General features: G+C 50.7%; 1 protein-coding gene across 1 annotated transcript; it reads left to right on the top strand.

Moving 5' to 3' along the window:
- The first annotated feature begins 848 nt into the window (after window positions 1-848).
- LOC138061817 (adenylate cyclase type 10-like) lies at window positions 849-14,356 on the top strand. The gene is made up of 5 exons (XM_068915841.1): window positions 849-1,205; window positions 1,727-1,834; window positions 3,422-3,539; window positions 4,842-6,821; window positions 13,876-14,356. Exons 1-4 carry the CDS (start codon window positions 933-935, stop codon window positions 4,871-4,873), a joined length of 531 nt encoding a protein of 176 aa, XP_068771942.1. The 5' UTR covers window positions 849-932; the 3' UTR covers window positions 4,874-6,821; window positions 13,876-14,356.
- Window positions 14,357-14,638: the final 282 nt, after the last annotated feature.

The raw sequence follows: 14,638 nt of genomic DNA on the forward strand, positions 1-14,638 counted from the left end.
AGAGAAGGTATTGATGATGAATTGTGAAGGCAGTGGGCTGAGGGTGTGCAGAGGAGAGAAGTGGAGTTTGCACCTGTGGGCTGCAGCTTAGGAAAGAGCGGGCGTGTTGGGTGGGAGCTGGGTTGAGATGTCTGTGGAGATGAGCATGGCTGAGGAAGCCAGCGGGCTCACAGTGATGATGGTCACTTTAGGGTGGAGCAGGCCCGGCTTGCTATCTGTTAGAGAGCAGTGGTGTGAGGTGTGCAGGGGCAAAGCAGCCCCTGGGAGGAGGGTGGCCTTGTGGAAGGTGGCAGCAATGCCAGCTTGTGTCTCTGCCTGCCTAAAAGAGCAGTGTTGCTCGCGAGCAGGGTGAGCAAAGGCCCCAACAGGCTCTGTGCTCATGCTTCCTTCTTACAGGTGTAGCCCAGCAAATAGCTTGCCGGTGCTGGAAAGGGGAGCTGTTGCTCCTCGTCCCAGTTGTGCCGTGCCTGAGCGTGCTGTCCCTGTGCTCTGGGGCCCCGGGGCTCGTCACGCTGCCCAGTCTACTGGGCGACATCACTGCAATGGCAGGAAACAAAGCTTGTCAAAAAGCACGGTGTGAGTGAGCTGTCCTGGCTTTGCTTGCTGTTAGGGGAGAGCCAAAGGTCTGGAGCGAGGAGAGAAGGCAAGAGCAGAAGGGAGGAAGGAGCCCAGGGAGAAGAGAGCGTGCGGATGGGTGGCCCCAGCCCACTCAGGAGTCGATGGTGATGGTGTCAATTGTAGCTTGGAACACCACGGGGAAATACGGGGTGCAGGTCACTGTTGTGTGGGGCAGAAGGAATAACTGGCCGAGCTCGCTCACAATGCCTGGGAAGGCAGTGAAAGACAGTGCCCCCGCGTGATGCCTGCGTGCATGTGGCCTCGTGCTGTGCTAGGACGTGCCACTAGTGTTGTCTGAATGACCAGTGCTGGTGATGCTGGTGCGTTCTTTGATGTCCTTTTTCTCCAGGATCTTGTCTGTGACTAGAGCGGCAGAGTGTTTTCTGGCTAAGAGCGAATGGATGCGTAAGGTGCCCAGCAAGACCGAAGGGATGCACAGTGTGTGTTTGTGCAGCTGCAAGGCCGCTGTGGAACTGGTGCTTGTGGCCCTGGCTCACCACCACCTGGCAACGGGCAATGATGCCAGAGCCTTTTCCCATCTGCTGGAGCGTGCGGCTGCCTACTTGCACGTCTCCAGCAAGTACCTGGTGAGTTGCCCTGCTGACCGGAGGCCCCTGCCCGTGGAGTCCTCTGAATTGCCTTTTCCTATCTGCTGGAGCATGCGGCTGCCTACTTGCACGTCTCCAGCAAGTACCTGGTGAGTTGCTCTGCTGACCGGAGGCCCCTGCCCGTGGAGTCCTCTGAATTGCCTTGGCCTGGGCAGGCCCATTGGCCCACTGCAATAGGGCATGCCTGGGGGTGTGCCTTTGTGGGGACTCGGGGATGAATGTCTGGGGTGAGAAGCAGAGTTTGCCTCCTGTTTGCCTCTCCTGTGGCAAGAGACACAGGGCAGTGAAGCAGGCCCTTTGCACCAGGCGCACCTGCAGGGAGGTGGTGCGAAGGAGCCCTTGTGCCCGTGGTGGGAGAGGCAGCGTGACTGTGTTAGGCTGGAGATCGCCGGGGCAGGTGCAGGGCCTCCTCAGAGAGATGCAGGAGGCAACAGGGAACGATGGGGCTGGGGGCAGGCTTGGCAGCGACACTCAGCTGCTCTTTGTGTGCTTGTTCAAAGGCCTTCCTGAACCTGAACAAAGCAGAGGTGCTGAGGAACTCAGGGGCTAAGAAAGGCAATGTGCTTGGGTACTTTGAAGAAGCCACCTTCCTGAGCCTCAAAGGGGAGGTAAGGTGAGCGGGGGGCTTTGCGGGCTGTCCTGGTGGGTGGGATTGGATGCCTTCCGGGGGGGTTGCGAGAAGAACAAAGACTCCTCCCTTCCTCAGGAGGCAGGGTAAGAAGCAGAACGGGATGCGGAGGGAAGGAAGAGGCAATTCATACCTGGTCGTGGGCATCTAGGCCCCAGCCTGCTGAGACTTAAGCCCAGCCTTCAGCTGATGCATAGGTCTTAGCAAGACCGAGGCACGAAGCAGCGAGGTTTGGGTAGAACGGGAACGACAGAGCCTGAGAGTGGCACGTGCACAATTTTTCGAGGGAAGCATGCCTGTGGGTAAAAAAGCAGGCTTGTATCGTGAGGGCTGCAGCTGCTCTTGGTGGTGCTGCTGAGAGCCTTTGTTTTGCTGGAGGGCAGTGCAGGTGCTTGAGCTTGGGAGCAGTGCTTTGAGTGACCCGTTTGTGATGAGATGCCGGCAAGAAGGCTAGGCGAGCAGAGAGAGGTTAGCAGGGAGGAGAGGCTGGAGAGGGGAAGGGAGAGTGTGGGCAAGAGCAGCAGGAGGTGGGCCTGGAGGAGTAGGTGGAGGAGAGATGTGAGGAAGAGGAAGCTCAGAGGTCATAAGCAAGTGCAAGCTGGGTTGCTGGCAGTGCCCAGTTTTGCTTGACCTCCGTGGGCCATAGTGCCAGGAGAGCCTCTTTAGTACTCCTGTTTCCTGGGTGGTACTTCTTGGTTCTCCCGCCTGTCCTGGTGCTGGCTGGGCTCCCTCCCCGTGGAGATGCTCCGGGGAGGCTCACTGTGTTCCTCCGTAGGTACCTTGAATGTGAGGCAGTGCTGTGCAGGCTAGAGAAGCAGGTGGCTGGAGAGCACGGGATCGTTGGGCAGGCATGCTTCTTCTCCTCTTGCTTACCGCTGGGAAGTCCTCAGTGACTGGGAGTCCCAGAGAGCCAGGAGGCTTGCAAAGATTCCCGCCTGTTTCCTGGTCAGGCAAGACAGCCACTTGTCGACCAGAAGTGGAGGCTTTGTCTGTGTTTGAAGCAGGCAGAGCCTCCCCAGTGCAGGCAGAAGCAAGCCAGCAATAGCAGACTCCTAGAGCGTCTTCTACCCTTTGGAAACAGGGCAACAATTGTGTGTTTGGAGACGGCCCGTTCTGAAAGCTCTTCTCAGAGTCACTCTGCTCTGGCTCCCGCAGAAGCAGGTCTAGCAGTGCTGGGATGTGCAGGAGATGCAGGAGGCACCTGAGAGCCTGTGCTACGGAGTCACTGCTGTTGCTGATCACTGGCAGCGTGGCTCTGTCCAGGGCTAGAAAGCTGCTGGTTTTGCAATGGAAAATGCTGTCTGGGGAGTTGAGTCCTCTTTTTTCCCTTCCTGATGTAGTCTGCCCTTGCCTTCAAGGGCATTTCTGTGGAGCCTGAGTAGCCCTGAGGAGCTAGGGTAGAAGGCCAGCCCTTGCCTCCTTGCTGTGAGGTTTGCTGGCTCTCTGAGTGGTTTATCTGCCAAGACCTTCCCCAGCTGTGCTTGAGCTTTCTGCTGCTACGAACGCTTGAGGCAAGTCAAGGCCGGGGAGGGAGGCAGTGCTCCTCTGAGAGACGTTTGTATTCCAGGGTGGCAGTATAAGTCCTTTGAAGAGTGCCGGAGCTTTGCTGAGCGGAAGGAAGCCAATTGCGTTGTCAAGTCGCAGAGCAGCATGCTGCTTGGACTGTATTTGTCCTTGGCTCTTTGGTAAGTTAGAGCCTTGCTGTGAGTGGGGAGGAGCCGAGGCCGTGACTGTGGCAGGGAAGTTGTGAGCTGTGGGCTTGTCACATGCTCCTGTCCCATGTCCACCAAGGCAGCCGCCTGTGGGGCGCTGTGGTGAAAGGGGCAGGGGAGGCGGGAGGGTGCGCACTGTGAGCAAGGTGGCAAGGAGCTCCTGGATGTGCTGTGGTGGAGCCCGGCCAGGGAAGGATGACTCTGGTGGCCCTTGGCCACAGGTTTCCTTTTCCCCTTGAACTTTAGGCGAGGAGTGGCGAGGGTCTGTCTCGATGCAGGCCGAATGCTGAGTAAGTGCAAGGGCTCGGGGAGGGAACGACAGCATGAGGGCGATGCTCTGAGTGAGGCTAAGCAAGAGGAGCTATGACCCACTGCAATTGACACCCCACCCGCCGCAACACGTCCCTGATAACTTCCTTTTCCTGGAGGATACATTTCCTCTGAAAGCCAGGTTGGGGCTGGAGGCTATAGCCTCGGAGACCTTTTGATTACTTCCTCCTCTCTACAAAATATGTGTGCGTGTGTGTGGCTTTTTTTTTTTTTCCCCGTGGACGATGAAGGTCTGCAAGGCCTGGGCAGTGGGACAACTTCCAGAAGCCCTTTGGAAAGGCCAAGGGTCTGCTGAAGGGAACTGCTGCCTCCCTTTTGGCCCCCCAAGCATGCAGCCGGCTCCTGGAGTGCCATAGCCTGGTGCTGAAAAAGGAGATTGAGCACGCATCAGCGAGGGCCCGTGAGAGCTGCGCCAGGGCTCTCAGGGTGAGGGAGGAGGAGGAAGGGGAGGCGCATGCTGCGAGGGCACTCTAGAGAAAGCTGTGTTGCTAACAAACAGCAGTGGGTTGACCTGTGGAGGCAGAAGGAGGCCCGACGGGATGGAGTCAGGGTGGCGCCAGAGTGTAGTGGGTTAGAGGGGAACGTGGCAAAAGAGTGCTGTCCCAGGGGGTGTCAGCAAGAGGTGGAAGAGAAGGCAGTCGGGGAAGGCGGTCTTTGTGGGCATGTGAAAATTGCCCACTCATTGGAGTGATCTGCAAGAGAGGAGAAGAGACTAGCACAGCCATGCCTAGGGAGCCTTGCTGAAATGCCTGCTCCATATGAGGTCTCAGGGCTCAGGAGAGAATTGTGTGGTATCTCAGCCTTGCTAGCTGTGCACTCCTTGTCTCTTTGTGGCTGGTTTTTCTCTTGGCGGCGGGGGGGGGGAATTGGTGCCCTTCTGAGGGCCAAGCCATCGCCAGGCTCCATGACTTCTCCTGACGCGCATCTCCCTTGTTTTCTCGGCAGCTTGCAGAAGAAGTTTTCTCTCGGTGCTCTAGAAGCCCCGTCTTCTACCCCAGAGTCTACCACCTGAAAGCCTACGTTCTCCCAGCGCTGGGTAATGAAGAGGAGAGCCTGCTGTGCCTCAAGCAGGGCCTCCAAGTCTGTGAAGACTCTGGCAACCTCCTGGAGAAGACTTGGCTGGAGATGAGCAGTGAAAGTGGGTCGTGTGTGCCTTGGAGTTGCTTCCTGGGCCAAGGTTCAGCATGCCGTAGCAGAAGGTGGGCCAGATGGGACGTACTGCAGTGGGTACATGTGGGGAAAGGCCCCAGAGAGCTTCAAAGGCATGAGCCCTGCGTGAGCTGGCAGGTGCTCTTAGCTCTGCTGAACAGGAGGGCAGTGGCAGCTGCGCTATATCTCTCTGAGGCAGGGCGGGACTGACCCCTGTGGAAGCAGTAGGCCCTGCAGCCTTTCCTTCCCAGCATCTCTGCTTGGCTGAGGCGTGGTGAAGTTTAGTCTTTCCCTCTCCCTTGAGCCTGCTCACATTGAATTCCCACGTGTAAGTGCTTCTCCTCTGGCTGGCATGCTTCCAAAGAGATGAGTGAGGAGTGAGGCACTTCACTCCTAAGAGAGAAGCAGCAACATGCTTTAAAGAGGTAAGGCAGTGATTTAACAAAGTTCAGTCATCAGCAAGACAGTGATTTAACAAGGGTCGATGGCAAGGTTCCCTCGGTTATTTACTGCGTGGAGGACTGGCTCAGATAAAAGTGTCAAGGAGACCCTCCCGTTGAGTCACGAGGTTCAGAATGAAGCCCCTGGCTGTCCAGACTGCTTCTCAGAGGAGTCTAGGTGTGGCTGGATCCAGCCTTAGTCCCCGACTTGGTCAACGGTTTGTGCCTAAGGATTATGTGCACAGTCAATCAGAGAGGCAACTTAGCAAAGCTGGCAAAGTTTCAGCCCGCTATTAGTCACTGACCGAGGATCTGTTGCATATTTGCATACTAGGTGGATTTTAGTTGGTGCATGCGCAGCCGCTGCCCATGTGCTGTGTATGGAGAGGTCAGGCTGGGGGGTGGGAGGAAGAGTGCATGAAGGAGGGGGAGGAGCCCGCCGTGACAGCTGGGCTCAATAGGTATTTCTATAAAAATGCCTCCTTTTCACAGCTTTCTGTAGACAGACATCTGGGACCTTTCTCAAAGTAGTAAGCTGCTCCCTAGTGGCCTGAGAAACTCCTGTGTGGCCAAGCTGCCCTTGCTGGCTCTGAGTGCAGGAGGCGAGTGTAACTCAGGGCCTCGTCCATCAGCAAAGTCACTCCAGAGGTGGGAATGGGTGGGGGGGAGCCTCTTCCTGCAGGAGGTCTCAGAAAAGACATGTCCGAAGATGAGAGCTCGAACCTGAGTTCCTCTTTTTTTTCCAAGCGTGGGGTGACACTGAGAGCCTCCAGGTAGTCAGCCATAGAAGAAGGCGCTCGAGGTGTCTCTGGCACGCAGCATGCCCTTTTTCCCTGCAGAAAAGCCAAGAAGCCCTCGCTGGGAGACCGCATTCCTGCTCAGGGGGACGTCCCGGTGCCAGCCAAGTCAAGACAAGCAGGACAGCAGAGACTTTGCATAGAGCTCCCTGGGTTTCTTTCTGTGGGTGGACTGACTTGCCCTGATCCTGTGCCTGCTCAGTGGGACTGCGGATAGCACCACAGAACTGGAGAAAAAGACTTACTGGCTGTAATAGTCCAGAAGGACACCTGTGGCAAGCTTCATTAGCCACCCAGAAGTGTTCTCTAGCACTTTCCTTGTACCTCAGCTCAACTCATGGCCTCTCGGAAAGGGGGAGGAGAGCTTTGCAGCTTCACAGCAGGCCAAGAAAGAGGTGCTGAGAAGCAAAGGCGAGAAGAGAAAGGCACCTCAAAGCAAGGTTGCCTTCAGAGAAAACATCTTGCTTACAGCTTCTGTGGTCCCCTCGGAGAGCTTCAAGGGCAGGGACCGTGCTGCTGTGGCGGAGGTAGTGTTGGAGGTATGGGAAAAAAAGAGCCTAGGGTATTAGTCAGTCTTTCACATGTCCAGTTAACAATGAACAAGGCCTTGAAGGAAGGAGCAAGACAACACTATAAGGCAAGCGGATCAGGAAGCTCCCAAATAAACCTGAAGAGAACAAAAACAGTTGATAAAACAGGAGAGACCTACTTGAACTGCGGGTGAACTATCCTAATTGGCATAATAAAAAACCCACCCACAAGCAGGGAAGCCCCCTGCTGATCAAAGCCCCTTCCCCATAGAGCATGCGCAGGAGAAAAAGAGGATGCTGTGACTTTAAATGAAGATGAGACCTAACAGAAGCAATAAGAGTAAGGATGACTTCATGTAGTTGTAAACTATGCTGCTAACTGTTGCTTAAACTGTTGTAAAGTGTAAGCTGTGTAGCAATCAGGTGTGCTAGCTTTGTGGAATTACCACCTAGCACCCACCTCTGCGCGGAAATGAATTAAACAAACATCTCGACTCTGTGTGTTTTCGGCTCATTGCACACCGGGTGAAAGAACCCTTCTTTGGGACAACATTTTAGGCACCCCAGACGGGACGGCCGTAAAGCCTTGCCCGGATCGTCTTGCCGTCCCCGGCAGAGGAGAGAAATCAGACAGGACTCCAGCGCGTGCCGACTAGTTGATCGGGGACTCCTTCGGGTCTCCTCCTGCATCGAGGCGGTGAGTGCCTCAACGGTGCAATGCTCACAGAGATATTTGTACAAGGGCGAAAGGGGGGTGAACTCCTGGATTGGTAAGTGTCACCTTTTTACGGTTGGTTTTTCCACGGAATAAGAAGTGTGTCCGCACACAGACGCGTGGCGGCAGAGGGCTGCCAGAGCCGAGCACAGACACAAGGTGGGTTTTGGTTCTTTATTCTCGCGAAGCGGGTGTGCATAGACGCGTGGCAGCAGGGGGCTGTCGGAGCTGCGCTCACACGGGGTGCACCCAGGTATAAAAATTGGTACAGGTACAGGTAGAAGTAAAATTATGGGATCAAACCACTCCACGAGTGCCCCTCCCTGTAGTCCTTTGGAGTGTATTCTGAAGAACTGGGAAAAGTTTGGAGGCGACCCGATGACAAAAGAAAGGAGGAAAAGATACTGTAATCAATGGTGGCCAACTTATAAATTGGGTGATGGTGAGGTCTGGCCAGAGAATGGATCGGTAAACTACAATACTATATTACAATTGATGCTATTTTGCCGTCGGACGGGAAAGTGGGATGAAGTGCCTTCTGCTGATGCTTTTATGACTCTGTACAGAGAGGCTGATGTTAGTCAGGAATGTGAGCTAACAGCTTGAGTCGGTGATGTATGCGGCTACTGGGAAAAAGGAAAGTGGTCGATGTGGGGGTGATAGAAAAATTGTGGGAGAAGAAGAACAGGAGGATGTACAGTTACTGGTCCCAACAGCCCCGCCTCCATACAGAGATATTGAGCAGTGCCCAGGTGATTCTAGCTCCCCATTGAGCAATGAAAATTTTAGTCCTGTTTCCAGTCGGACTAGAGGGCATGCCCAACCAGTTTTCCAAGCTCCCTTGAGACAAGCAGCGGGACCAGAGGGACCGCCAGTCTTTGTGCATGTTCCGTTTACTACCTCTGACCTGTTGAATTGGAAGCAATCGGTTGGCTCATACAGAGAAAGCCCTGACAAGATGCCCCAGTCGTTAGAAACTGTAATGCTAACACATAATCCCAACTGGGGAGATGTACAAGCTTTGTTAAATACATTTTTCACGCTAGAGGAAAAGAGAATGGTTGCTGAAAAAGCCAGAGAAGAAGGGGAGAGAAGGAACGGTAGGCAGGGCGACTCTGAGACTTTTCTGCCTACAACAAGGGACCCGGAGTGGGATCCTAATGTGGGGGGAGAAAGAGCTCAGTGGAAGCAATATCAGCAATTGATACTATATGGGGTTCGATATGGAGTGCCTAAGCCAAAGAATGGGTCTAAACTGTGTGAAGTGAGGCAGGGCTCAGCGGAAAATCCATCAGCCTTTTATGGAAGGTTATGTGAAGTAGCTAGAAAATGGACTGGTTTGAATGCAGATGATGAGGCAAAGCGGAGAATGTTCAATATGTTGTTTATTGGACAGTCAGCCCAGGCTATAAGGAGAAAGTAGCAAAAAGTTGATGGAGCAGCAGGGATGTCAGTTTCTCAACTGATAGAAATAGCATATAGAGTGTATAACAATAGGGATGAGAGTGAAAGAAAAGAGAAGCAGAATAGAATAAAGTTGCAAGCATCTCTGTTAGCAGCAGCAATACGTGGGAATAATATTAGAGGGAGAGCCAGCAGGAGAGGCAGAGGTGGAGGGGGATGAGGTGGAACGACAAGGGGAAGAGATTCACCAAGTCGAATCCCATTGGGGCCAAATCACTGTGCGATCTGTAGACAGGGAGGACACTGGAAGAATGAACGCCCAAATCGAAGGAGGGTAAGAAGGCAGGATCAGGTGGGAGAGCCTAACCTCATTATGTTAGAAGATTCAGACGGAAGGGGACCGGGGAAAATAGTGACGTTTCCCCAGCTGATCCCCTGGTTGCAGCTAAGCTGGGGAATGAAACTATAGATTTTCTAATTGACAGTGGGGCCACTCATGCCGTAGTGAATAGTTGTAAAGGAGCCCTAAGTAAAGTAACTATACCTCTTGTTGGGGCAACTGGAAAAAGAACATTAAGGCCATTCTTACAGCCAATGGAATGTACAATTGGGGACACCAAATTAATTCATGAGTTTCTATATGTGCCAGAATGCCCCCTACCTCTGTTGGGACGAGACTGACTAGGCAAATTAAATGCACAGGTAACTTTCTCTGAGAATGCTGTGCAGCTCTCCACATCCCACCTGAAGCTGCCTGGAAGGCCCAGATCTACTTGCTGGCAGACAGGACTGAGGAAGAACCTGAGGAAAATATCCCCAACATCGTACTAGATGCGGTAATTCCACTGGTGTGCGCTTCTAAGAAACCAGGAAGAGCAAAAAACGTTAAGTCCGATTAAAATAGAACTGAAAGATGGGGCAAACCCGGTAAGGGTACCTCAGTACCCCATTAGGCTGGAAGCTCGCAAAGGCCTTGAACCCCTGATAAATATCTTCATACAATGTGGATTACTTAGAGAATGTCAATCTGAAAATAATAGACCGGTTTTGCCAGTAGAAAAGCCCCACTCCCAGGAATGCCGATTAGTGCAAGATTTGAGGGCTAACAATGAAATGACTAAAGATAGACATCCCACGGCGTCTAACCCTTACACCCTAATAGCATCTGCACCTGAGAGTAATGCCTATTTCACAGTATTAGACGTAAAAGATGCCGCCTTCTGCATTCCAGTAGATGAGCAAAGTCAAACTCTTTTTGCCTCGGAATGGGAGAATCCGGCCACTGGAAGGAAAGGACAGTTGTGCTGGACTGTTCTTCCTCAGGCATTTAAAAACAGTCCTCCTTTGTTTGGTGAGGCATTGGCCAAAGAATTACAACAGTGGCAAAATGGTAAAGATGGTGTTAGCCTTTTGCAGTATGTGGATGACATCTTAATTGGAGCGGATACTGAACAAGCTTGTATGGAAGCAACAATAGGCCTGTTAAACTTTCCAGGACTGGCTGGATAGCGGGTCTCGAAAAGGAAGGTCCAAATTGCAAGAGAGAAAGTCCGGTATCTTGGGTTTGATATATCAAAAGGACAACGGGCACTGGGGGGGGGAGGGTGGTGGTGAAAGAAAGGAAGCTATATGCCGAATAGCAGTACCAAGAAACAAAAAGCAGCTAAGAGGGATTCTGGGAATGGCTGGATTCTGCCGGATATGGATTCCCAATTTTGAGCTCACAGCTAAACCCGTATATGCAGCCACCAAGGGCCCGGGAGAGCTGCTGGAATGGACTCCAGAATGTCGAAAAAGCTTTGATGAAATTAAAAGAAAATTGATGGAGGCCGCAGCCTTAGGCCTCCCTGATTTAGCAAAACCTTTCCAGCTGTATGTACATGAGAAACCACAAGTGGCTTCGGGGGTAGTGACTCAGCTGTTTGGAAGCTGGAAAAGGCCAGTAGCTTATTTTTCAAAACAATTGGATGAAGTAAGCAAAGGATGGCCGGCCTGTCTCTGAGCTGTAGCTGCAACTGCTCTATGAATTCAAGAGGCTCGGAAGCTCGCCTTGGGACAACCAATAGCAGTATTAGTCCCACACACAGTGGTGGCTATTTGAAATCAAAAGGGACACCCCTGGATTTCTCCAAATCGACTAGCCAGGTACCAAGCCTCACTGACAGATCAAGATGTTACCCTAAGTGTGGTATCAACTCTTAACCCTGCCACTTTGTGACCAATGGCAGAACAAGAACCTCTACAGCATGATTGTTTAGTAACTATTGAACAGGTATACGCCAGCAGGCCGGATCTGAAAGACGAGCCATTGAAAAATGCAGATTTGGACTTTATTTACAGATGGTAGCAGTTTTAGGCAAAATGGGGAAAGGAAAGCTGGATATGCAGTGGTGACCCTCTGGGAAGAAATAGAAGCTAAAGCCTTGCCTCGAAACACATTGGCACAAAAAGCAGAAAGCGTTGCTCTTACTCGAGCCCTTGAACTTGGAAAGGGCCAAAGGGTTCCTATTTATACTGACTCTAAATATGCCTTTGGAGTCGTACATGCTCACGGAGCTATCTGGAAGGAACGTGGGCTGTTGAACTCCCAGGGGAACGGTATAAAATATGGACAAGAGATTGTAAAAGGACTACAGACCATACTAGAACCAAAGGAAGCGGCAATAATTCACTGCAGAGCTCATCAAAAAGGACAAGAAGAAATAATTTGAGGCAACAGGTTGGCTGACCAAGCTGCCAAAAGAGCAGCTGTGCGTAAATCAGTGATAGGTGCCCTCATACCTAGCAGGACACTGGACTTAAAACCTCCACAGTATTCAGAAAGACTGAAGTGTACCAAAAGTGAAGAAGGACGGTGGGTAACTCCAAACCAACAAGTGTTAATCACATCTAGGATGATGGAGGGTCTTCTTAAAAGGTTCCATGAGGACACACATATGGGATCAGATGCTATGGGGAGCAGTATCAAGAGATACGCCATAGGGCCGAAAATGCAAACAAGTGCAGATATAACGGTAACAAAACGCCAAACTTGCTGTGCAAACAACCCTAAAGTTCAGAAGAAACCACCGATGGGTGAAGTAAGAGAGGGGCTAACCCCTGGCGAATACTGGCAAATAGATTTCTCTGAATTGCCAAAATGTGGACAGCATAAACATTTACTTGTGTTAGTAGATAGGCTTTCTGGATGGCCTGAGGCTTTCCCCTGTCGCAACAATAGGGCTAGGGAAGTAATTAAGATCCTGTTAAAGGAAATAACCCTCAGATCTGGCGTTCCTGAGGGTATCTCCTCAGACAAAGGGCCTCACTTTGTTTCAGAACTAGTTCAGGGAGTGCCTAAGTTCCTCCCAATACAGTGGGACTTGCATACCCCTTGGAGACCACAGTCTAGTGGAAAGGTGGAAAGAAGGAATCAAACCCTTAAAAGAGAAATTTCTAAATTGTGTCAAGAAACTCAGCGTAAATGGGTAGACATTCTACCGCTTGCTTTAATGAGGATTAGAATTACTCCACGGGCAAGGGAAGGGGTAAGTCCATTTGAAATATTGTACGGAAAACCATATCCTATTCATGAAATGGGAAATCGGAGCGATCAAATGCATATCAAGGGTGAGAAAATCCTGAAAGATTATTTGTTATCTTTTTCGCGGGTATCATCCTCTTTACACAGGTATCTCAACCAGCGAGCTCCACTTCCTTTAGACTCTCCAGTACATAATTTCAAGCCTGGAGATCTGGTTTATATCCGGACCTGGAAGGATGAACCGTTAAAAGAAAAGTGGAAAGGACCTTATCTTGTGCTCCTAACTACATACACTGCAGTGAAGGTGGAAGGGATAGGCTCCCGGATCCACTACACGAGAGTGAAAAAAGCTCCTCCAGAAGGGCAGTGGACATCTACGCAGACGGGAGCACTAAAATTAAAGCTCTCTAAGAATTATACTGGTTAATGAATTGCACTTAGAACTCCAAAATGTGCATACACTGAGTTAAAGTGCTCGTGAGAGCGGTTATTGTCTAGTTGTAGGTTGGCAATATTGCTGCCTGTAGTCATAAGATTTACTTATAGAATACAGATCTTTTCAAACTAAGCTACGATGTCTAGAGGACTATGGAGAAGAACACTCTTAATTTTACTATGTTTACCTGTTAGTAATGCAAATCTGATCTTACAATTTATACAGTCTTTTGGAAAAATCCATGATGTAACTCCGATCACTATTTGTTTGCCAACTCCAAAGTCTGCTGAGTCACCAATACCTTGGGGAACACTCACAAGTAACTTAACATCAATGTGGGAACATATGTGGAAGAATGTACCCAATAGTACCATAACCTGGCGTAACAAAGAAGGGACATCGATTTTAAAATGGACAGGAATTGGGATGGGGGACCTAAATTCTCGCTTGCAGGCCCCCTCCAAAATGACTTTGCAAAGTCATTTGGTCCGAGATTTGCTTGTATTACATGAACATGGAGTATGCGGCTATTCCGACTTAAGAAATGACAGTTGCTGTGTCCATATCCCTAACATCACTGAAAATCTAGGTAAACAATTGGATCAAGTAGAACGAGTGGCAAACACTCGCTGTGATCTGAGGAGCAGTATGGAAAGTGAGTGGTTAAATAGCATCCTTCACGGGATGGGAATCCCTTTAACAAGATGGCTGCAGAATTTGCTCCAAACCCTGGTTATACTTGTAATGTTGATTAGAGTAATTTGCGTAATCTTTAGATGTATCAAGGGTATAATCATCCGAGCTGCAACGTCACAATCCTCACCTGTAAGGATAACCACAACCCACCCTAAAAGTCTTCCTATAAGAAATAGAGAAGAATTCCAACAAGATATACGCCAAGGGGAAAAAACCAAAAGACACTACACGAGACTGATTGGAAATAATGAATTATTACTCTAAGTCTCAAAGGGGGGAACTGTTGGAGGTATGGGAAAAAAGGAGCCTAGGGTATTAGTCAGTCTTTCACCTGTCCAGTTAACAATGAACAAGGCCTTGAAGGAAGGAGCAAGACAACACTATAAGGCAAGCAGATCAGGAAGCTCCCAAATAAACCTGAAGAGAACAAAAACAGTTGATAAAACAGGAGAGACCTACTTGAACTGCGGGTGAACTATCCTAATTGGCATAATAAAAAACCCACCCACAAGCAGGGAAGCCCCCTGCTGATCAAAGCCCCTTCCCCATAGAGCATGCGCAGGAGAAAAAGAGGATGCTGTGACTTTAAATGAAGATGAGACCTAACAGAAGCAATAAGAGTAAGGATGACTTCATGTAGTTGTAAACTATGCTGCTAACTGTTGCTTAAACTGTTGTAAAGTGTAAGCTGTGTAGCAATCAGGTGTGCTAGCTTTGTGGAATTACCACCTAGCACTCACCTCTGCGCGGAAATGAATTAAACAAACATCTCGACTCTGTGTGTTTTCGGCTCATTGCACACCGGGTGAAAGAACCCTTCTTTGGGACAACAGTAATCGTGTCGAGTGTGAGACATCAGAGCAGCTCTCTGCGCTCCTGCCTTAGGTATCAGCACTTAAAACCACCAGTGAATTCCCGCTAGCAGTCAGTAGGCGTATCAATGCGGGAGTTCCCCCTGCCCCATGGTGCTGGACGCATTTTGTTGCCCTTCACCTTCTCTTTCCCCTCTAATATTGTCACTAATGACCTGGATGATGGGCTTGAAGGCATCC

This window comes from Struthio camelus, chromosome 21, assembly GCF_040807025.1.
Source record: "Struthio camelus isolate bStrCam1 chromosome 21, bStrCam1.hap1, whole genome shotgun sequence".
Lineage (NCBI taxonomy): Eukaryota > Metazoa > Chordata > Aves > Struthioniformes > Struthionidae > Struthio > Struthio camelus.